The 25,769-nt window shown below is 34.3% G+C and overlaps 1 protein-coding gene across 4 annotated transcripts in view; it reads right to left on the minus strand.

Moving 5' to 3' along the window:
* Positions 1–7,178: 7,178 nt before the first annotated feature.
* Positions 7,179–25,769, minus strand: part of PCDH11X (protocadherin 11 X-linked) — a 439,839-nt gene continuing 421,248 nt past the window's right edge. For 3 of the 4 annotated variants that reach the window (XM_048959958.1, XM_048959959.1, XM_048959956.1), the window contains exon 7: positions 7,179–10,007. In XM_048959958.1, coding sequence (XP_048815915.1) covers positions 9,616–10,007 — 392 coding nt within the window. In that variant the 3' untranslated portion in view covers positions 7,179–9,615. The remainder of the gene's footprint in view (positions 10,008–25,769) is intronic. The other variant, XM_048959957.1, reaches the window with a different exon arrangement.

Genomic DNA, 25,769 nt, shown 5'->3' on the forward strand with positions numbered 1-25,769 from the left:
GTCATAGTCTGAAATCCCCATTGTACCTGCCTCAAACTTTCTGGCTGTGTAAGTTTCTCATAAATTTCTACCAATGGCATTATTAAAGTTGCTATTTCTTTAAGTTGCTTCCAACTACAGCCACCCATGATCTTTTAGAATGTTTCAGGAAATTTCCTGACTTGAAGGCCTTTCTAGAAAGCAGAAAGTTGACAAACCTGGAAAAGACATCCTGATTTTAGCCTTTTAAGCATGTCAGGCAAACTAAGCCAGCTATTAAGTTACAGACATGTGGCAACTTAGTCTTGAAGACAGGGAGAGCATACAAAATGTTGGCAAAGTCCAGCATAGAATGAATTAAAAATGGGGAATAAACTGTCAAAACCAGTGGTGCACATTGGAGAAAACTTGTGAATGAGGTTGAAATATGCGTAGGACCTGCTGAATACTGAAAGAATTTACTGGAAAATAGGTTTTATCACTTTTCCTTTTAGAAATGTCACTGCAAGGTTTGTGTGATTGTACAATGTGGATGATCAAGTTGCAGGAGGTTTTCAAGTAAGAGACCCAGGGATGTCACCAAGGTCAGTCCAGTACGTCCTTCACACTGAAGTGCTAGTTCCCTGCACATAGCCTTCCTTCATGTGACCAGCCAATGCCGAGGACAAGCTGACATAATTGTTTTTTGGTTTGTTGCAGTTAGAGGTTATTCAGATATAAGCATTTAAATAGGTAAACACACACACACACACACACACCCCCCCCAACAAAACCAAGACACCTCTTCCCAGTTCATAAGAATTTTCTCATGAAGAGACAAATCTATCATTTTTTCTGTACTGTGGCAGTGCTCCTTGCAGCATCTTTTTGCTGTTGATGTTTCTCCTGCATAAAGGGAAACATTATTTAATGTTTTCATTTGGTTTCTCTACGGTACAGGTGCACATGCCTAAGCACAGTTGGCTCCCTGCTAGCTTTCCAAAAGACTTGTCACAGAAAAGAAAGTGACGTGCCAATGCAGCATTTAGCAAAAGAGTGAAGAAAGGGAAGTGAAAACCCAGCAATTGTTCTTACCTTCTTAAATAGATTCTGTTTTGCACTATAGGAGCACACTTCTCTGCATGGCTGGCTCTTGTGCTAGTTAAGCAAAACTTGTCACAGGAAACAAAAATATTTGCCAACTTGGCTTTAATGCAAAACCTATTCTTTGTTCTTTTGCATACATCAAATGTCAGCCTCTCTATACCCCTCTGACAGGAAGCTGGCATGAAAGACAAAACACAACCAGGTGCATCCTGGCAAGCAAAAACTATTCTGAAGAGCTTAGTAGCCCTGTTTGGTGGGAGAAGAGGGGGGCTAGATTTGTTTTGTTTGCCACCAATCAGTCATTCCAATTTTCATACCTAGAATATGGAGTACAACTTTTATGTAAATACTAGACCTTAGAAACACATGAGCTTAGTAATATAAAAGGCGTATCATCTTAATTTTCTAACTTGCTTCCTTCATCAACTGAGTACACAGGGATTCTGAAATTCCAGAGTTGAAGGAATTACCCTTGCAGGTACATTTTTCCCAAAATCCAGCTTAGAAATCTATTAAACAAAACACATCCCTACAATCGGGGTGATGTGTCTGTCTCAGTTATTATGCCTAATTATAAGTATTATGAAAAATACATTTTCCCTGTATCTAATAGGCAAATGCATATATTTGTATCTTTGTTTGTATTTAACCTATTGCCTAGATTTACTTTCGTTGCAATTACTGTCATGTACTCTTTTTACTAACATCAAGTGTTCTTCGTACAGGAAGCATTATTAACATTACTGAATTTTCATCACATTTCATGTATCATACGAAACGTTATATGCAAATTCACCCAAATTTCACAGCATAAATCTCCAATATTAGCATTTTTCTTGGTCTTTTCTGCATATTTTAGTAGCATGTTTTGAAAGAATTGCAGACAAGTACATCCAAAACAACAATAGGCTTAAATAACTGCCTTTTGTGAACTGAAATGACAGCTTTTATATAGGAAAATCTGATCTTTTCTGTAATATTCAGTAGCATTACATTAACAAAAATACATTTGTAATTCAATAGGATGAAATCTGATAAAAAGCATTTAAAAATCCTAGTAGATCGATTGTGCGTAACCATTGCAAGAGAGCAAATTCAACTAACAAAAAGGCTTTCTAACCACATTTCACTGTGCAAATTTTTTTTATACGGGTATAACTGCATGATACATTATTTGAAGCATGTAAGCAGCAAATATGACCCTTTATATTATTTTTCTGCCTTTAAAATACTTGTTTAGAATTTCAGAGACTTGTTTTCTTTGCCAGTTTCTGCAGCATAGTTTTTATGAGCCAGTTAGCTCAGACTGTCTAATCTTTTTAGATGCCAAGGTCTTGCATTGTTTCCTATGTTACCAGGCAAGCACAGTGCTAAATGTCTCTGCTGCAATTAAAAACAAACAACTTGTATCTGCCAAGACAAGCAGCTTTGACTTTGTGCACACCTACATAATATAATGAGTATTCTTGGAATATAAACAGTAATCAGTGAGATGCTCAGTGATGGCATCTGACCCATATACATAGAAGAACTTCAAAAGCAAATAAAATAAAATTGAGAGTGTTTATCTGTGTGTCGATCAGTTACATACCTTTATTTTCTCATTTAACATTCAAATTTCTATGGTCCGTATTTCATTAGAGTAACTGGAAAGCCCTTGCTCTTGCACAGCAATGGGAAGAGATACTTCGTATTCACTAGAAATGAATCTGTAGGCCTACCTGGTGCAAAGGTCCAAATAGCCCTAAGCACATTCTAATTGCGTCAGGGTATAAAGATGCTAATTCTGTTGAAGTTAACGGATATTTTTGTACAGACCAGCGGATCTTAGAATATTTGTTAGCTGGAAAAGTTGACCATATTATCTACTTGCCTCCTTCTTTATAGCATTTCCTCCTATTCAAAATATTCACCTTTTTTTCTACCACTTACAATCACTACATTTTTTTTTCAGTCTGATTTTAACTTTTCTGATTATCTTCCAGAGAACTATACAACAGTTTATTTAATTCCACACATCTGTACAATGCAGTTTGTTCTACACAGCAGAGCAGCAGAAATTGTATTTATAGAACAGCTGAAACTCAAAAAAATGTAGGCAAGCTTTTGGGCACAGTCTTATCATCTCCCATAACTAAACAACAACTTCAAGCTAAATACAGGTTAAGAAAAATTTGTCTTAGTTTAAACTGATGTAATCAGATATTTTACTACATATGTAACAGCTGCAGTAGCAGAGAATAACTTCATTTTGGTGCCGTAGAAAATGTATTTTTGATTGCACATCCTACTCATCTGCTCTAAAGCACATCACTACTGTTGGCTTTAAGCTAAGGGGTTGAAGTCTAGTACAGTGCTTCCAGACATCTCATTTGTGTCTCTTTCATAGGTGTATTATAGACAATTGTAGACAATTCCTATGAGAGAATAATTGTTTAAGAAGAGGCTGTGTCAGTGTCATAAACAAAAGTTATCCAAAAAGCCTGCACCTTCAGATTTAAACTTCTGAAAAAATAATTACTTAGACCTAAATATGAAGACACATTTCAGATAAGCAATGCATTTATTATTAGAACTTTTGCTTTAAGCCTGAAATTAAGCACCATCAAAATACCTTTATATCACTGAAATAATAAAAAATGGAAATATACCACGAGTCTCATTGCAGTTACGATTTATTTTCATGCTGGATCGTGAATGCAAGGACAGAACAAAGAGATTACATCTTAGAAAAATACCTGTTATTTGCAAGTAGTGTTACATGCATCTTCTGAAAGTCCAACTTTCACCACCACACAAAGGAGAAGAGCTGCTTTTTGTTCACTGCAGAAACTAGCTTCTTGCTCATTTTCTTCTTCGACTTGATACTTACCCATCCATTCTAAGGAGGAGCTAGCTGCTTTTCAATCCAAATGCAGCTCAATTCTAAAGTCACACCTGAAAGAAACTTGAAGAAAAGGCAAAGAAAGTGCTAAATGATCACATAGGCAGCACATCTCCAATACTGCATGCTACTGGTAAACCCATGTTTTTCTTTAAATAAATCCGTTTGTACATTCTAACAAGCAATTACCTTGCTGGAAGACTTCCTAGCAGGAAGCCTTGGAGTCTGTCTTAAAGGCCTGTGAACATTGTATCAGCCCTTAGTGCTGCAGCACTTTGGTGAAAATGCTGCACCCTATAGAGTTACCCAACAGGTATCTGGGATTCAGTTATTCTCAGCACGGCCAGAGAAGAGCACCATGTATTCTTATGTGCTCACAGGAAGGAATGCAAACAGATGATTCTCAGGGAACATTACTTCCGCAATCCTGCTGCAGTTTTGCAACACACCAATGCTAAAATTATGCAAATGTTCAGATACTGCTTATTTTTGTCTTGCTCTATTATTCTTAAAACTGGCTTATAATAGCTCTGTGAAATTTGAGTTTCATTGCTTCCTGAGTTTGCCCTTCCAAACCACTACTGCTTAAGAATTTATGATCCAAGCCAGGGATGTCTTCTCTCTAATATGGCGTGGATTTTTTTTTTTTTTCCAGTTTGTTTTCATTGGTTTTAATTTGTAGGCTGAGCATGTTCTTTTCTTGAAAGACGTTCAGCAGACAGACAAGAAATCTGTGCTTCCAAAGTCATAACTGCATCAAAGAATAAGATACTACTGCTTGATGTCAAGAGAAGTTCTCTTTTTGAATATTAAATAATACAGAAAATGCATGAAACATTATTTCCTTAGTTTCTCATTTGAGTGCTAGTGGACTGTCATTAGATGACAACTATAGTGAGAGGCTCATCCCTTTACCTCAACAACAACATACTAATCATGCTCTCTCAATCAGAAATAGCTCATTTTCTCACGTTCTAACAATACAAAACCTATAAACATTCCAAACTCCAGCTTGTAATGATTTTCAGTAAGTGTACCGGAGGCATAGTAGAAGGTGGGAGGTTTGTGCAAAAAGAAGCAACCGAGAGGCATAAAATATATCTGATAGTAGAAAGCTAGACTGCTGTACACATTGAATTGTGAATATTTCTACTGCCTATCAAAAGCCTGCTGCTCACTTCTGTGAAGCAACTGCAAGGTAATCAACTTTTCCTTCTTCACAGTCTGGGGGTTTACAAATAAATGAGTTATGAGAAGCAGGGAATGAAGGAAGCAGAGATGGAGGAATATTAAAAAAAAAAAATTACATCTGTGTTTCAGAAACTCAAAGAAGACAGTGCAAAGGAGAAAACTGCTTTTGTGGATCTAGTTTATTAATAAACATTGTAATTAACAAGACAACATGCTGTACATAAACCTGAAATAGAATTACTGTAAATTTACTGGACTTCAAAAGCTGCTGGACAATGATATATGGTGTCCAACTGCACGATTTGTAAAGCATGGTTAGGGCTGCTTCAATACACAGACATATACTGCTCACTCTCAGATCCTGTAGTATGCCATAGAGCAGGGATATTTCCCAGAAATACAAACCCAGATATTTACAAGAAACCGTCAGTCTCTTTTCTTCACTAGGGATAACATGTTATACACAATTTCCTACATATACCAAATAAAATCTTTGCCTTCAACTTTGCTCTGTGTCTGCACAAACCGATCCCTCCCTTTTCACTTACCTAATTAAATAATGGTAGTAAACTGCAGTGTAATCATATAATAAATGATTATTTAATAAGGAGCAGCTTCAAAGCTGCAAAAGCAAAACTTGAGCTAGAATTGTTAAGAACAAAATCAAGTGTAAATGATCAAACTTCTCAACTTTCTCAAACTTCATAAGCTTGAATCAAACGACCTTGCACTAATCAACCATTAATGACTTAATTATTTAAGTCAACTATCTCACTCAACCATGCTAGAAGCGGGCATAACAATGATAATTTGAGGCTGAAGTGGTTCCTCACTGGATTAGAGCTTGCCCAGAACACAGCAGAGCAATGTATCACTTCTCCCAGGGGGAAAAAAAAACACCACAAAAACTGAAAACCCGCATATGTGCATACAAGGGGTACATAAATACCTGATACCACCTGATACAAAAAGACTTGGTTGTATTCAGAACTACCTAACTAACTTTTCCTCAAACCAAGGCATCACACTAACATTCTTAAGCCCTCAGATCCTATTAGCATGGGCTCACTGCCATGATAATTAGCTAAATGACCTGCATCTGACTGCCTCATAGCCCTGAGAGAGCAGGTGCTCTGTAGCCTCTGTTTGGTCAAGCAGATAGGGCCTAAATATTCTTCCTTTAGAATTAAGTTATACAGCACAGTTTAGCAAAACAAAGAACTGGCTTTTGTTTATTATTATTTTTTAATTATTTTTACAATGAACAGTTTGACTTCAATTCATCTCCATTTTTTACACTTGGCTATTTGACATCATCAAAAAACTCTTTCTGCTGCTACCACTTATTTTCTCAATGCAGTAGTTGGAAGTGCAACAAGCATGTACTGAGCTTGGGAAAAAAAATCTAGGCTAGACTGTGTGACACATTACTTTGAAGGCAAAGGTTTTCATTTATTGTTACACTGTATGAAACAAATCTAATCATGTAACTACCATTTTACTGCATATTGTATATAGGATCGTTTTCTTCACAAATTCACACAAGTAAGATAAAATAAGTTAAGTGACTAAAAAAATTACACAAAAATATACAGCCTATGCACTAGATAAATTACTTATATATATGGCAAGATGTGTAATGAGTCTATAGTAACGTTATTCCTCTGGATACTGACATGACACTTGAACAGACCACAGAAAAAAAATGTTGCCTCCAATGCATAATTTTACATATTAGATATATAATATGCAAAAATGAAAGCAACATTTAACTCCTGATACAGTATGTATTTACAATTAAGTGTTATGTATCTTGATGACTGAATTTTACAATACTATAACACAATTTCCTGGATATGACATTTAACACTTCCTATTACCACATTCATCTTTGCAATTCATCTTGCTTAAGCAGTTGTTCTTCGGGTTTTTGTTGTTTTTTTGTTCATTTGTCTAGGTGTTTTTTTTTCTTTTGTTTGTTTTCTTTTTAGAAATAATTTGCTAAACTTTTTTGTTTTCTTTTGTTCTTCTGCCTCTGAAAAAAAATATAATTCTAGTGTCTTTATCTTTTCCTGTGAAAATAGCAAAACTGTAGGAATGGATTGCTTTGCCAATAAATTTCAATTACAATATTCTGTCAGAAAGGACTGTTGAGAGGAAAAAAATGAGTTTTCAAGTGCAGCTGCCAATTCTATATACACACAATATAGCAGACTTGTATAATAAAAACTGAAGTCCACTGCTTACAATAGGAAGTATTATATGCCAGCCTTATTCTAAATTTGCACAATTAATGTGTTTGGTAAGGCTGTGTAAACTACAGATAAGCTTTTTTGTATATCCTGAAAAGGACTGCTGAATTTTTCTAACTATGATGTCTCCAAAGCAAACAACAAATGGCTCTGTATATATTAGGTGTAAATTAATTTGTCAAATTTTTAGTTGTCCTGGAACTGAAAATGAGCTGTATCAACCGTTGTGTGTCAGTAGCCAAAGGACTGTTTTGTTTTTTTTCTCCCAGGATTTACATGCAACCAGAAAGCAGTGTGCCATGTCTTTTCTAAACATTATAAAAAATTACATTAACAAAAAAAAACAAAAAAACCCAGAAGTACATCGTCAGATAATCTGATGTTTATTAATTAAACCCTACCAGTAGATTAAAAGTGATGCTTTTTTTTTCTTTTTTTTTTTGTTTAATTTTGCACATAAAATGTAAATGTGATTTGAATAGATTTACAGTGGGGACAACAATATATAAAGCTACTTATACCTGCTGGGCACAAAATAGAAGCTCTTTTAGCATTCATTGGAAACCCTCAACAACTTGAACTTCTGTAAATTTTACAAGCAGCTTTTTTACAGCATTTTTACACTCCTTTTTTAAATTTCATTTTCATTTTTATGTTACACGTAAGTTACAGTATGAAGCTTACATAGAATTCTGTCCATGGGAAATATTCATAAACTTTCAAATTTCCCTCCACACAACTTCAATTGTCTCATCTAATGTAGTAATAAACTAAACAAAATTATGCAGTTTGTTAAGGAAAAAGATCTTGGTATGTACACACTGTAAATGATGATGGCTAAACAGCAACAGAATGCTAAAAGGAAAATGTGGTGTTTTTTCTTTTTTTCACTGAAGAAAGGAATCTCCATTTTAACCACTACAGAATTTACTAGTTTTATTTCTGCTACTATTATACCATCCAGTTCACAAAACACTAAAAAAAAAATCCTCATCTTTACAGAGAATCATACTGAGACTTTGTCAAATAATATGATTGGAGTGTGTTTGTAATTATAGTTATCCAGCACTCATTACCTGGATTCCTCTTTCTTTGCTGAGAAATGTCTGTGATTCTCTAATAATAAACTAAGCTACAATGACAACTACTCCTTTATCTTCTAAGTTTGGGGTGAAGTAACTAATATTATCGCTAACCTTTTACTGAACACTTGCAATAGGTGATTGATTATAGCTGTAAAACAAACATATACATCACTATAATATTTTAAACACCAGTAGCTTAAAGCCACAATAAGACATCAGCCAAAAAACTACCCCAGTTTCCTACTGATTTCAGCAGTGCCCATGTAATTTTCAACTAACAGGAACAGTAGCCAAAGCAAGCTCTGCAAGATAAAAAAATAAAAAAAATTAGACTCATAGCCTGAAAAGCATATGCATTATACTGTTGCTTTTATTATTGCAGAAAGGAAAATCTTAAAAAAAAAAAAAAAAAATCTTGTAATACTTTTAGATCTATATTGCATCCTGTCCTGTTGTCTATTTCACACAGAAAAGCCTAGTAAGAGCTTTCTATTTCATCTACTGCATTCTTTCAAAGAATAAATACCTGTAGATTCAACCACTGAAAATTAAAATCAAAAGCAGCTGTCATGTCTTTGAGTACATTCTTCTCAATTACATGAAAAGTAAGTTTTGGTAGGAATGTACACCATCCTTCCAAAGTATGTCTTTTTATATTGTGTAAGGTAACCAAAAAAGAAATTGACCACTTGATCTCTATTGGTAAGCAAATGAAGGTGAAATCTATGAATACTTTATAAATTATAACAATGAAGACAGAAAAAAATTGGTAAGTTATGTTACTGCAATGTTTCCTAAGCTGTATTAAGAAATTGCTTTCAACAGGGAGGAAGACCTGCTAGCAGATATTTGTACCATATAGACCCATATTAGAAAATAAGCAGGTTTTTAAGGTTTTCTTTTGATTGGCTCTGGATTTTGAGTTTTCTTCCCTATTTTATATATTTTACTAAGAATTGGGGTGAATTTTCTTTAACTAAGTCCTAAGGATTTAGCTTTTCAAGTTAAATTTAGGATTCTATATACATAAATATTCACAAGCCTAACAAATTTGTATATGCACTAAGAACAGTGTTAGGCTGTGACTATATACAGTAACACCTTAAAGCCTGAAATAGCCAATTTGTCAGATACGCATTTATAGCTGGTGCTCATGGATAAACGTAGTGCTACTCCCAGACACTGCTGCCTGGTGGGACATGGCAAAATTTGCCAGAGGGATGACTTTGACAGGATCTTCGCTGGTGCACTGTCTTTCACAGGTGTTGTAGAACTGGGGCCTGGGCCCACCTTGGCCTTTGTCAGTGTCATCCTTTGGAAGGGGCCTCCCAAGAGTGTGTCGTCCATCAGACCTGGCTCCTCGGCCCCAGCTTTGCTGGAAGCCAAATGATGGCAAAGGTGTGTTGGATTGTTGATACTGTGTCAAAGAAGGTGGCATCCAGCAGTTGTCAGAATGGCCCAGGATGAGACACTCCTGCGTGCAGGTTTCAGAGGCCTCAGCCAGGGCTTTCTGGAGATTTACTTCAATAGCTGGGAAGACAGAACAAGATAAAAAAAATTACCAAAAGATTTAAACAACGATGTACGTAGAGAATGAAGGTTAAGTAAGCAATCCCAGTTCTAAAACAAAGGATGTATTTTGGAAAGAAAATACCTGCAGTAATACGACTTAAGTGAACATACAGATGCTTTCAATTTGGAGGCTCACAGTGGTGACATTGGCAAGCATCAGAAAAAACATTAGCATTAAGAACAGATGATAACACCACTACAGCCCAAGTAACTAAAGCCCTTACACAGCCTACATATAATGATGTTTTCACTTTCTAAAATTGTCCCTTTAGTAATAAAGCTAAAAGCTTTACAATAATCTAGCAATACAATACTTTTTTGCATTCATGAAAAAATAAGATTAAAATTAGATTTTAAAAATATGCTGTTAATGCTGGATTTTTTTTTTTTTCTCTGTTTAAGGCAAAAAACAAATTTAATTTGGATATAGTCAAAGGTGGTACATTGGTTACAAAGATGCACTCAAGAACTTTAAGAATGAAAGACAGCATTACAGTTATTTTAAAGAGGATTGATTTCTTGATGCATTCAATACTGGAAACCTTGAAAAAATCAAAGGGTAATAGCAAGAAAAGCTGTAACCTCTGTAGTTTACAAGTAATCGAACCAGAGCTCTTGAGTAGATGCAAGGTTTGTGCTCTTGAAAAGGATTACAGAAATGATAATGTGTTCAAAGGCCAACTACTAACTGAGAAACACATAGTTTTCAGTACATAAAAAATCTTGATCAATTTCATTTAAATGACTGTGGTTTTACTAGGTAGTGTAGATTCAAATTAACGTAATTAAAATTCCAAAAATCATCCCTTGAAATGCTTTTCATATTATATATAATAATAATTTTATATTATCTTACTATGAACAGAGTTAAAATATGTCAGAAGAGAGGAAAAGTCTCCATTCAGATATTTCACTGTGTCTTTTCACAAAACTTCAACACTATTCTTTTTTATGATAAAAGCTATGTATGTATTTTTAATATCTAGCTTCAAGAAGATAATCTTTAGAAATGGGTTCTGGCTCGCAACTAGCACAGAAATTATGCTGTTACAAATTACTTATTGCAATATGAGTTCTAAGTAGGAGCCTCTCATCTTTTGAGCTTTGTTTGTAAACAGATGCTTTATTTCTGCTTTAATTTAATGTTCTCTTTTTACTTTGAATGTTGAAATCTGTATAAACTACGAAGCATAAGTACATATTTCCATACTACATCTAAATACAAACGGATTTAGTTTTTCCTTCAGACATTAAAATACATAATGCTGCTGTCCAACATACAGGATGCATCTTTTTTTAAAGTCTACCACTTATAAGTAGTCAATTGGTTTCTTGCTGTTTCATTAATGTTATATTCTTGATAATTTCTCCTGAAGGACACTGTACATTGCATCTGCCTGTTAGGGAAATTAGTGTTTATAAATGTTGTTTTGCCCTAGTATTAGCATTTCAACATGTCTACTGTCATGTTGTCTCCATATGTCTGAATGTAATCCTGACAAAGCGTTGGCACCTTCCTGTTGAAATACTAATCCAGTTTTGATGGGTAGTGGGATATATAAATATGAAAATAATTCAGTAGAGAAAACAGTTCACTCAAAAAAAGTTACTACTGCTAGATTAGTCTAATCTCTTTGTGTCCTACTATGTGCTATTAGAAAAATAAATCTGAGTATATACAAGGTCTTAAAGCTCTTTAATTATCCAAGTTTCCTTCTCTTCTGATCAAGACAATTCACTGAAATCAGGTACATCCTTGACTAAGAGTTGAGTAACCCCTTACTTATGCACAAACTGATATTTTTGCATTTATTAACAAAACATCTTTGATACTCAATCCCTCAGTGTTCCTTTTATTTCAAGATATCACCTAAAATTCTTTTAATTAATTCAGCTGGAAAAATACAGTTATTTGTTTGGAAATAATAATTCTTATGTATTACTAGCTCCACATAGCAAGTAGTTACAATACTCGTAGTATTATCTAATGCTCGAATAAAAAAATAAAATTAAACAATTAAAATCAGCATTTGGCAATAAAAACATAACATTTAAGCTTTAGACAAGGCAACTACAGAAATAAAAGATCACTTAAAAAACATTCTTAACACCATCTGGACAGATCAGTACGACAGTAACTTTGTGTCATGAGTTGTCAGACTGCATGCAGACTTGAAACATGCTAGTGTGCAAAGAACAACAATGTTCTCAGGATGCCAGTCTCATTTATTATCTTAATAAAGGATTTGCACATGAGTTTTAGTTTTAGCAAAAATATTACGCAAAGACGCTATCAAATTGTTAGTACAACTCTGGGCACAATCCTATGATATGAGTACAAATTTTTGGCTTTGAGGTTTGAGTTTAATTATATAACAATCCTGCACTTACAGACTGTTGAGAAGATACATTTTTTTGTAGCAATCATAATCTGTCAGTGTAGGTATTTGTAAAATGTAATCTTGATTGTCAAAATAATTCTATTTTTCATCACTGTTTATAATTAGTATATGCAAAATATACAGTTCTCATTAATTTTGAAGAGTTACTTCCATTTTCTACTGAGCAGCTCTGCAGTGCTGCAAGAGAACAGCAAATAAAAAAGTATTTAGGACATACAAGTACTTTTCTGTCTGACTCATTTTTTTTTCCAACAGTAACAGTCAAGTTTTGTTTATAATGCACTGCACTTAAAAAAAAATTATCAACCTCTACTGTAACTTCAAAAGAAGAACATGTTTTATAAAATGAATAGAAGAGTTTTGTTTTGTTTTTAATTTAAAACATCTGCATATAGGCCATAGCATTACTGCAGCCCTAAGGCACCTTTTAGGAGATTGGGTATGCTGTAGGAAACCAAATTAACTAAGGGTGTGACCATGCATATATTGTGAGACAGGCAAGGTTCTCACTATTTACATTTAAAGGAATCTTAGAAAATCTCAGCAACTGATTTGTTGCAGTAAGAACTACTAGCAAGGACAATCAGGATGCAAAACAACTTCTATTTGGCGTGAATTAGAAATAAATAAACAAAACCATTATTTTTTTTAGCAAAATGAAGTAAAAATGACCATTGGAGCATAATTCTGTTTTTCAATGAACCAGCACAAAACATAGGATTTTTTTCTTCATGAATATTCACCAGACATTATCTTTTTTTTTGCTTGTTCTTCTAGGTCATGAAATATAGCTTCTTTCAGTCCTTCAAATTCATTCTCCATTCTCCTAAGATATCATTCTTCTTCATTAGCACTTGAAATCTTTCTCACTTGCTTCCGGGCCCTGGCAGTCTATTGCCATCTAAACTATACTTTAGTTATAAAAATGTTACTTTTAACAATTCCTGCTTTTTATCAGCAGTAAAGTGTACTGCTAACGGTGCCAACTTACAATACAATGCTGCTGATTTCCAAAATTCTGTTACCAACTTAGAAAGAAAGGAGTCAATGTAACTAGCACTGAGCCTGGCTCCCCCTCCTCCATTTGCTGCTCACTTAAAAGGAGGGAGTCAGGCTGGCTCCACAGAGCATCCCAGAGGACAATATGAAGAGGAATGCAAGCACTGCTGGGCGAGAGTCAGGTTCAGTGCTCAACAGGCCGTTTATCCAATGCTGTGTAAATTGACCACTGAATTTGCTGGATGCTACTCTTAAAGCTTCTTTTTGCTTTGCGTCTTTTTATGCAGGCAACTGTTTGTAATAGTTACTTTATGCAAGTCACTGCTAAATATAGGTGAAAAGAAAAACTTTTGAGCCTTTCTCTCATTCAAAAATGGTAATATTGGTAATTATTCTTTCAGTCCCATAAGTATTCTGGTAAGAAAAATCTATGGAGTCTGCCTCTAACAATCAAGTTAAAGAAGGTTTCTGCCATTTCTGAGTATTTTCAGAATACAGAATTTCTGTACAGAAATTGCCTAGTAACATCTTCTCATGTAAGAGAATCATCAACTACGACATACAAGTAATATGAAAGAATTTTTAATTCATGCAACAGATCACACTCATACACATGTGAATTTACCAGTGTTGTTTGAACTCCAGATTGTTTTAGGAATGAAGCTGTTATTTAAACTGTCTGCCTCAGAACTAAGAACGTTTTTTAAAGAAAATGTATGTCAGTTCTTATGAAATGTTTAGATCAGAACTGTCAAATATAACTAAAAGCACAATAGTTAAAAGGCTTTCTTCATTGTTCTGCAGTCTTTATCATTTATAGGTCAAAACACTTTTCAGTAAGAACAATTATTTTCACTTAAAACATTGAGTTTCAACTTTGTCAGGTAGCTACCCTTCAGTAAAAGCAGTTATAAAAAATACTACTTACTAGTTTTGTGTTTGTTTTTGGTTGTACCTTTCTATGATTACAAAGTCCATGTATGGTATAGATGAAAATACAAATGCTGAGTATTCTTCTTGCATATGAAATAAAGCTGAAGAATTCTATAATGCTTTTTGCACTATCAGTCTACAAAATACATAGAATAATGCTGCACGCTTTGAAGCTTCCAGATCAATATTGGAAGTTTAAGACTATTCCTCATCGAGAATTCTCAAAGGAAGACAAGCTGTTAATACGACTGTGTTACCAGCATTCTCATAATGCTGTGTACATTGCTGTATATAAGACACACTTTCTTTTCTACCCCTATACCCATATGTCCATACCAAACAGGAGGTGTACTACTAAGATAAGATCACAAAATTCATTACTTGCATTATGGAATCATGCAGGCTTAGGTTGGAAGGGACTTTTGAAGATACCTGGTCAAAATTACTGCTCAAAACAGGCTAACTTGATCAAGGTATATGGTGTTTTTCCAGAAGTTTAGGCCAAACTTTAACAACTGCCTTATTGCCTTACACCTCCCCTGAAAGATTTCTTAACACATTTCAAAAAGGAGCTGCACATTCTTAAAGCTGACCAATGAACAGTGTGATTTTCTGGAGAATCCTTAAAATGTCCCCATCTTTATCCACATTAAATGTAATAATAATCAAAAGGAATTGGTAAATTTTCATTAGCAAAGTATTCATATTCCAGGTTTAGGAGCTTATAAATTATATTTAAAAATTTCAAAAACAATTTCAAAAAAAAAATTAAAAATGGAATATAGACAGAGTGCTTGAATTTAATGCTGAAGTCTTAATGAAAAGCCAGTATTGAATATGATACATTTTGGATGCAAACCATCCAGTGTTGCATTTAAAGCACTCTTGTTTCATAATAAAGCAAGCAACAATTAGCAAGCAATTAAGCAAATTGCCCATAATTATGCCATTGCTGAGCTATTTTTCATATTTTCACAACACAGCACATATATGAATACATGGCTTGCAGTGCCAATGCTATTCTGTCAGTATCCAGAAGTACCTCTCATTTACTGAAGCGTTTCATATTAAACAGCTCCCATTGCACTTTCAGTGCTCTCTGCTCAGCAGGAACTCACCAGAGTGATGAAGATGACAATCTTATACTGCTCTTCTCAGCCAACGGCTCCTAAGGAATGGGTTGTGTTCCCTGCTGCACTCTCCCCCTTCCCTTCTCCCCCTCCTTCTTTTGCCCATGTGTATGTACTAAAAGTGGTACTCAATCTAAGCAAGAATTCAAGCATAATATAGGGAAATAATAGCCCAGAATCACCCTGGTGACCAAAAGCTGCCACTTGGGCAACATCATTTAGCAGTCTCTGCTATGTTAAGAGAACTAAAATGACATTAACAATAAGAAAGGAAGGGCAGAATAGTTTGTTAGTATAAACTGGGCTGTTTTAGTAAGTTCAGGAGGAAGAAGCTTGAATGTAGAAACCTTAAATAACTGCTGCTATAATACATCTTTTTTAGCTTTTATAATAGAATCCCTTTAGGAGAAGCTTCCTATGAATATTTTATTTCCCATATATATCTTGGTAACTCAAAAACCTAAATAAATTACTGAGGTTTTAGCCTTTCAACCTTTTTATCCAAAGAACAAGTAGGACACACCACTGCCTTTACTCTTCAGCCTTCCATACAGGGCTTTCCTCTCTCATATCCCATGTTAAATTACACTCCGTGGAAGGCTGATTCTCCAGACATTCTGAATATGCAATCAAGAGGCATGCTGGAAATAACATATCTCTCTGTGGCCATCTTGTGCTCAATAGAATTGCTAGAATATTCTTCCATTCCAGTCATCACAGTTACACATCCTAACATCCATGTTTTTAATTTGAATTTAATCCTAAAAGCTGTCCTGAGTGAAGCTTTTTATTATAAAATCCCACTGGTGTGAAATGTGGATATTTTGCATCTGGCTTCAACTAGTCTAACAAACATTATTAAAGATGGATAGGGAAAGCTGGTGAAGAAGAAGACAGAGAAGGGAGGATGAATCAGGGCAAAAAGAGAGAACATATGGTAATTCCTGTATAATTAACTACACTTGTGAAGTGAAGTGAATCTTTCCTTCACAAATAATAGCCTTAGAAGAAAAAAAAAACAAAAACGAAGCACATTACTCTTTCATTAAGCTTCTCATTGTTATTCTGACTGGAATTCCAATCTTGTATTAATCAAAACCAAGAAACTGTTTAAAAGCAACAATCTCATAAGAAGTTTGGTTTTCAGTAATTGCTGTTTTCCACAGAAAGATATTTCACTGAAAAAAATAAGCTTCTGAAAAAAAACTGAGCTCCTCAAACACCTGCAAACTCTTTTGCTCAATGCTAATGAACATGCATGTGAGAATATTGCAGAGTGCATGGTATTGACCTCTCTTCTTTCAGCAGCCCAACTGTATTATTGATCTTTAATGTATGGGCCTTGTTTACAGCAAAACAAATATTCTAATTTGCAAAGGCATGTGTTTCTTATATTGAGTTATCAATGAGAATTTTAACCATAACTTGTAAAGTATAATGAACATCTAAAATGAATAGCCTAAAATCTAGTCTATTGATTAAAACAGTGAGTAATACAATGTTCTTTATTTAATATTTAATTAACTGCTTTACATTTGTGCTGAAGCTTTTTAATTATTAATACAGAGTTCATTATTTAACACAGAATATAAATTTAAATTCGAATCAATTAGATAAGGTGAAACTACACAATGAAGAATGTTTTTTCCTGCAGCAATAACCTTCGACCTGGAGACAAAGAGTGAAATCTGTACCTCTTCCCCCACACATACATCTTCAGTGGTATATATCAAGCTTTTCTACTGATGTAGAATTTCTGCAGTAAACCCAATATCCCGCAAAAATATGCTGGATGAAAAAGAGTTTCAGCAGTGATTTTACAGCCGGCCCCTGGAAGAGAAAACACTTCCAGTACCAGTTTTCTGAAAGACATTTGTAACACAGCAAATTTTTCTTCCTCTTGATGTGTCAAACTTCATTTTAAGCCTCTACAGATAAAATTATTGTTTGCGGGAAGGAAAAGAAGAGTCTATTTAAAGTTGTAGATACCCAGCAATTATCATCTTGGAATAACTGTCTCACTGTCTTCACTTGGAATCACTGTCCTAAGTATTGTTTTTATCTTAATGTGGTGGGCTGACCTCAGCCAACAACTAAGTGACACACAGTGGCTCACTCACTCCAGCAATCCCAGCAGGATTGAGTGCAGTGAAAACCTTATATCATACTCTGCTTCTCTCATCAAAGCCATTTTTTACAGTGATCACAAAATGGAAGGCATAGTAATGCTAGTATATCCTCAAGTGTTTGTAGAGAGTCTGAAGCAATAGATACAATACTTATTTCACTAAGTACTCTCTAATATGATGATGTTTCTAAGGCCTTACTGCCCAAAAATATGTGTATTCATATATAAAAACTAGTTTAATGCTTTCTTAAATATCCTTAAACATTACTTGAAATATGTGATGCAGAAGTTCTACGAGGATTAGTATAACTCTTATCAACTTCAAGAGATTAGATTGCAAATGTGTTGTAAAAATTATTTTCCATAGTTATAGTGGAAGTCACCCCTTAATGTTATACAAGTTGTCTCTTGTTTCCTGCTGCTTTTTTGACAATTAACCCCCTTTGGATATTTCCACTAAGAAGTTACATCTAACATTTAACTATCTATGCCAAATAATATTAGAAAAAAGTTCTAAAATAAAACAATTAAAAAGATAAAATCTGGAATAAAAATACCTGCATATTTATTTTCTCTTTATTAGAACCACAGACATGTTTGTTACCTTAGAAAAAGTAAGAACACGTTAAAACAGAAGAGGGGCCGATTGACAGAAAATTCATTTAACCAATACTGGGTAATAGTAGACACTCTGAAGTAGCATTTATGTCTCCTTTTTTGTGATCAAATACTTATCCAAATGCCTCATTAGGAATGCACATGAAGAGCCCTTACCAATTAAACAGATGTGTTTTGCTTAAGTTCATTTATTTATTTAATCAAGAGTCAGTTCAACATGATATGTTCTCTCATTTAATTCAATAAGAAGAAGCTTTTGCATGTGGGTTTGCTGTGGGATTTGGTAGTGTATCAACATTATTTTGAGAGGCACTGAATGGAAAAAGAGAGGGTATTATACAAAGGAAATATGTGCATTGCTATATTTTCTCTTCAAAAAACAGGGGAAAAAAAACCCTATATTAATGTCATACGAAGAACTTGAGGTTTTGTTTGTACAGCACTCCTCAAAACGCAGCTTTTTAAGCTCGTAATTTGAAAATGAAATTTATTTAGCAGTCATTTCTGCTGATAATTCATAACATGTTTTTTTCTCTTCTTCCAACCTTTCCAAAGAGATTTCTCCCTTTTTCATTCATACTTCCATTCTTGCATTCATTCACAAACACACACATACATATATATATTTAAGATTCAGAAAAGAAGACAATTATTGTTTACGATACCTGGACTTTAAGTATACAGGGAAGATTACACCATGCTCAGTTTTTTAAGGCCAGGGGGGTGGGGGAGAAAGAGAAGTATGAGAGAGACAAGCAAGGGTACAGAGAAATAGGTCAGTGTTTTTGTGTTGTTTTAAGTTGTTTTCTTTTTTACAAATCACTAAATACTTAAAGCATGAAGATTCATAGAGAGAACTAAGAATCACTAAATCTACATAAACTCATTTACTATGGAAACAGCAGAAAATACATTCTTTAAGCTTAGGCTGTGAACACTGCAATCAAAAAAATCAATTACCTTTTGTGGTTCTCTGGCTAGAGAACAAAGATCTATCCTTGGAGACAGGAAAATAGATGAACTTCAAAGAGATAAGGGAATAGAATTTCTAGGTAGAATAGGGTCAGTAGCGTTTATTCTTGATAAATGACCTCCATCAAAATATTAGTGTATACTCATACTACTCTAATAATGAATTCTAACACTCATGAATTAAGGAGATCAGGCCAGCAAGTCATCCTCAGCAGAGTGTAGGATGATGAAGAGGACAAGAAGTTCCTCTTCAGGTATATTTGAGATACCTCACACGCAGCATCAAGGGATTGGTGTGGGAAACAATAACTACATTTCTGCTTCAGTTTTCAGTATTTACACTCTTAATTCACTTTAATAAGTTTCTTAATGCATTTACCAAACTGGGGCTCTGTTTTCAGAAAGTTCAAAGATCTATTATTTTCAATAGTATTGAATTTACAGTAAAAGTAATCAAGATAGAATTCTAAGCAGTTATATAAAGTAACTGAACAATTGTTTGCAATTGTTCATAGTTCAGACGTATTAACGAAATCTTTATTTTCAAAAGGAATTCATAAAAAAACAGATGCTAAGTAAATCAGTAAGTGGATTTTTCCTGTGCCATCCTAAGAGATAGGTAATGAAAATGTGTTCTAAAAAATTTTGCTTTCATCAGGCATAAACAAACAGAAATTTGAAGTCAAAGACCAGTAGAGCAGCAAACAAAAACCCTTACAACATTCTTCAAATATTCTGTGCTTTTATGCTGTGAGCCCAATTGCATTTCAAGAAAACAAAACATTTCCTTTGTTAGAATGCAAAACAAACCATAACAAGGTTTTGTTTTTATTTTGAATATTACTCAGACTGTGAATATTTCTAGATATTTTCACGATGTTCAAATATAAATACCTATGTAATACTGCTTACATAGTACAGAGTGCTGTTAGATACTGCATTTGATTGATCAACAGTATTAAAACTATCTACTTGAGTTCAGTATGCAAGTAAAGCTGGCTGAAGCTTTTCTGGCAAAGCAGTTTTCCATCAAAGTTGTTTTTTCAAGTTCACCTGTTCTGTGACAACATTGATTCAAATGAAATTTTGGGGTACAAAGTATAGGAACTAATAGTTTCCATTTTTCCTCCTTATTTCCATGTGGATTTTTCAAATATGAGAATATCTGCTAGTCCAACATTATGCAGTAAGGACATTATTGAAAGGAAATGTTCTAATTTCACCAAAGCTTTTCCTCAGATTTTTCATTTCACAATGTCATGTTCAGCTTATGATTCTGAAAAACAGTATTACTTCCAGTTAACTGCACCTGCAACACGGCCTTAGCACAATCCACGTTCATTTCCATTTTCTAAATTTCCTATGACTCCCTTACCATTACTACAGGACAAGCTTTATGCTCCACCAAATTCTGTTTTGGAGGATTTTCAAGATTTTATGAATAATTATTTTAGAAATATTTTAAAAATAACTACAGCAGAGTCAGTAAGTCACACCCTTTCGTTCCCCTGTACTGACCAGTAGCTTGTCAGATCTCTTGTGCTTATTAAACTCCTTACTCACAATGTACAACCTTGTGCAAAGACAGACAAGAGATGTAAAACTCTGACATTTCATCTCTCCACAGGACAAAAGGATTCCCCTCCTGCAGCTTCTGTCCTCCTCTAGACGACACTCTCCTCCATATGGCTGAAGCCCAGGTGGGTTTGTTTCTTGGAAAACCCTCTGAATTGCAGGCTCCTTGATAGCTAGACAGCATTTTCTAACCAATTTTTCACAGCAGTTTTCTGTCACTACCACTTTGTCAATCTGCCACAGATTGCCCTCTGTGGAACCATGTAGCTACTCATCCCTTCGATAGAGACTCCCAAAAAATGTGAAAGGGCCATGTTTGATTAACAACTTTCTGATTGCTGTAAAAATGAAATTTGAAAGGTAATAATTACACTTGTAATTACTTAGGTCTAAATCTCTTATGTCTTCTGTTCTCCCTCTTTCTGGGCAGCTGGAGCAATGACTCATTAATAATAATAAAGTCATTTAACCCTGCAGGCACATTACAAGGAGAAAGATGTCATTTGTCACCTACACAAATAGAACAATCACTGAAGGATACAGAAAGAACACTATTTCATATTTATTGCAAATGATAAAAGGGACATTTTGCACTCATTCTTACCATGACATCCCAATCTGCTTTTAATTATCAGCAAACATAAGGGAACAGCACACAACATATGAGGGGCTACTAATAATGCATTGTCCTGCGGTGACATTTCCATAATCACTTTAAATCTATCCTATACATATGTACTAGTTAGAGCTTTCTGCTCATGAAATCATACCCCCTAGTAAGGAATGAATTATCCTTTGCAGATTTAGTCACAAAAGCAGCTCTCTCCAAGATCTGAGGGTTTGACAACTGACATATGTATTACTGTTACTTTAAGTGATAAGGTTTGGCATTCTATTTCACTTATGGTTGAATACAGCTTGACTTATATTTAAGTACATTTGCACATTTGAATTCTTTAAGCCAGGATCTTTAGTTATAGTTTCTACTGGTATTAATTCAGCCAAGGACCTTTGCAAGTTGCTCAGTTTTGCAGTTTTTCAGTATTATTCTGAACTTCACTACAAGAACTGTGTGTGAAGCATTCTCTATTAGATGATACAAATGCCATTATTCATAGGAAACTCGTGTCAGTAACTCAGAATTCATGTCTTTTAAAAACAATCACAGATGGGACTGCCTGTCTGTGAACTAAAATTCCGAGAAAGAGATGAGGCTATTCTTCCCCTAAATAATTTGTTCAGATGTGAAACCTTGAATTAAAACACAAGAAACTTTTACTGTGATATTATTATAAAAACAATTGAAAGGAAGTTTCATGTAAATAAAAATCACTACAATCTGAGTTTCAGCTCCTCCAGGAAGAACTACAAATTCTTTTTTGCTTTATGATCAGCACTTATTTGACCATCAGGCATCTGGAAAAAACAGCGAACAAATTTTAACAGTACTAAGTTATAAACTGTTATTGTGACGGGCAAAAAGGAGGTAAGCAAACCTCCTAAATCTGTTTGTATTTTCCCTAGGTACCACAATAGGCTATATAAAGACATTCTTTAAGAAAGTTAAATAAGTAGTGTTAAAAAATAAGGCACATCAGGAAGGAGTAAAATGCACGGAGTAAAATGCATATTTTCACTCAAGATAGTGACAACACAGAAAAGCTTATACATGGAGTGAAATGTTTTGTCAAATTGAAAAATGGAAATAATATGAACACTACAATTTTCACATCAATTCGAGGTAAAATGTTTTGAATTACAGTCATTTTAATCTTGTTTTATAAAGAAAATTACTTCAAATGGGTGATAATTTAAAACAGCATAATCCAAACTCATTGTACTCCAGTCAGGCATAGAAGTGAGAGTGGCTCTGAGCGATTAGGAGCAATCTCTATACAGTAGCTCAGAGCCTCATTCAGAATAAACATTTGAAAGAAATGAAGGGATACTTGACCAGAGTTTCCATCTGATGAGTACAGAACCACTTACTGACTGTGATGTTTCCTACTTCCTAACTGGGATTTTTCTGGCACTGCTAGCACCTTCAGAAATTTTGGCATGATTCTGCTGCGGTAATACTTCTCAAAGTTCTCTCTTTAGGTAATCAGTTGTGACCAGTTACTCCACTGAAGTGGAGCTGTTTGGTTTTAAGTTTCTCATATCACTTCACATAAGCCTTTTCCAACTGTTAAGAAATTTTTGGCACATTGAGGACTTCTGTTGGTACGACAGGAATGTGCATTATTTTATCTTTTTCTTTGTTGAAAAAAACTCTCAGAAAATACACTGCTGAGTTTTAATTCTCATTTAGCTTCCATTGAACAAATTCCCGCAGTGGCTTTCAGATTTTCTTTGACATTCTTCTCACTTCTCCAAAGCATTTTATGATTAAAATATAAAAATACTCTAATAAACAAGGGTAATATGTGAGTAGTTTGTATTTCTGAATCAGATAATTTTCTCAACAGCTGGACAACTGACATGTGATGGGAATAATCTAGGTCATATCTGTGTTTAACACAATTTTTTAAAGTAAGAGATTACTCATAATTTTAAAAAAGACAGTTTTAGGGAACAATTATAGCTATGATTATTTGGAAGAATTTAGAGTGAGCAATATCATCCTTGGAAATGTGAATAAGCATCTGCTGACGTGATTTTTTTCAGCCCATTTCGATAGCTGCCAGGACATCCACAAGGATTACTTTAACTGTTGGAGGAAAGTGGTTTTTTTTTTACTTGCTGTTGATTTTGTTTGTTCTTTTAGAAATACTTTTGAGCACACCAAGTGTAGGAGTATAAAGTCAGGTATCCAATTCGTCAGGAAAAAAAAAGTCATTATTAAAAAAAAAAAACAACTTTTATAATTGGAGCACAATGCTGATTAATCTCTAAATTATGCTTTCTTGAACTTAGTTATACAAGTATCTTTCTCTTATCACCACAAACTGTCTAAATTGAGGATTCTAGAGATCTATTTGTGGAGCTTTGAATTTCAGAGTGTAGGTGTTAAGTTTTCACTCAGCTCTTTTTAATAACAAGATGTCCTAAGATCAGACAGTAATTTTATTTATATACATTTAATACACCATGGCTTTCTTTACTAAAGTGATTTTCACTCCTATTTGATAATATTTGATATATTTATGCTAATAAAAATGTAATATCTATTAAAAAATGGAGTTAAAAATTAGCATTCTGATTTGTCAAGGAACTTCCCACTTTCCTTAATATGTGAGATTTAATTAGCCATTTCTCTATTGAATTTGGAAGAGGATCCCATAGAAACAAGGCTTAGAAATGCTCAATTTGTATGAAGTCACTAAAAGGTAGCATTTAGCACTTTTAGAAGTTTAGTTTGTAAATCTGGGATGTAGCAGACATGCGTTAAATAAAATAACATCAGAACAATTCTTGTTAGAAATGGCAGTCCATATACTGCCCTTAAATGTAGTTTATAGAAGCAGATACAAAAAAGCACATGCTTTATGTTTCTTTCTTTTTTTCATAAGCTTTACAGAAAGGATTTTTTTAAGTCTAGGGTAAGTGCTGCTCTGGCAGATGTATGTCAAAAGCTCTCAGCATGTTTGGCACACAAATTTCTTTTTAAAAGGGTTCAAACCTGAATTTCAGGAGCTAATGTTACTTAGGCTTCAGTAGAATAATATGACAATCATCTTTTCTACAGCAAGTATGGCTGGCAAGAGAACTTTATGTCTGTATTCCAAATGGTTGCTTTGAAATCTTTCTGTTTTCAATTAACCATAGAATACAAAAAGACCTAAATGAAAAGCTACCAGTCAATTGCTGACCAAGTGTTCACTAGACTGTTATTGAATCTCTTCAACTATTTATTCCTTAATTCATCTTTAGTCTCCTAGAGATGTCATTAATATGCTCAAAGTTAACTCATTATCATCTATTGCTTCTATTCAAGCTCATGTTAACAGAATAAATTCATGAAAAATGGTCTGACTTGAAAAGGAAGATTTGGATTCTGACAGAGAATAATTTATCATGGCTGGGTAAAAGCCTCCCACCAACTGGGCTTTATGAATGCTGGAAGATGAAACTGTTCTGCAGAACCTCTGCAGAAAAGGATATTAAAGTCTCAAGGAGAAAACAAACAAACAAAAAATTCAACGCAGGCCCTACTGCCAAAAAATGTAGGTTCCTGACATGGATTCTCTTTTATTTTTGCACTCACTCACTGGTCCTTTCTCTCACCTTCTGTACTGCCTTGAGGCAGAAGTAATCATTAAGGCTCTGCTGTCCATTTGCATACCACAGAGCCTGTGACACACAGACAGGCACCATCACACAAGGACAGGAGTGACACTGACAGTGACTTTCAAAGCTGTACAGAAACATTACTTATACTTGAGGGTCACAAATTGTTAATCAATAGATCCATGAAGCAAAAGTCTTCACAGTAATGCTGCATAATGTACCAATATTTTTTAGAAAATTGTTTTGTTGTAATTATCACATATAATGGTAATTAGTATTGAGTAATCTACTGCTCTAAGTTTTATACAATATTTTCTAAACACGGTTTATGTGTAGATACATAGAACAGCTGGATATAACAGCATTTATAACATGTCTTAGGTGCTAATAAATTGCTTATTCCCAATGTTGTTTTGGGCCTGTCTTTTTTTTTTTTTTTTTTTTTTCCATTTCCAGTCCATAATATAGTAGAACTGGAAAGCATTGAGATACTATCATGCATATGGAATATGACTTGTGCAAATTTATTTTAAGGCCTGGACACATTTGATTAATCACAATATTTCAGTCAATACACTAGCCAGTGCTGTTTCACCTAGCTACTGTTCTTACCCTCTGCTGTAGCAAAGGGGGAATTTTCCCTCACCTGTACTAGAAGCTGCTGTATACGGGACATGGCCATTTCCCTACAGAGTTGTTACTCCATTTATCTATCACTTTATAGACTTATACT

This window comes from Lagopus muta, chromosome 13 (genome assembly GCF_023343835.1).
Source record: "Lagopus muta isolate bLagMut1 chromosome 13, bLagMut1 primary, whole genome shotgun sequence".
Lineage (NCBI taxonomy): Eukaryota > Metazoa > Chordata > Aves > Galliformes > Phasianidae > Lagopus > Lagopus muta.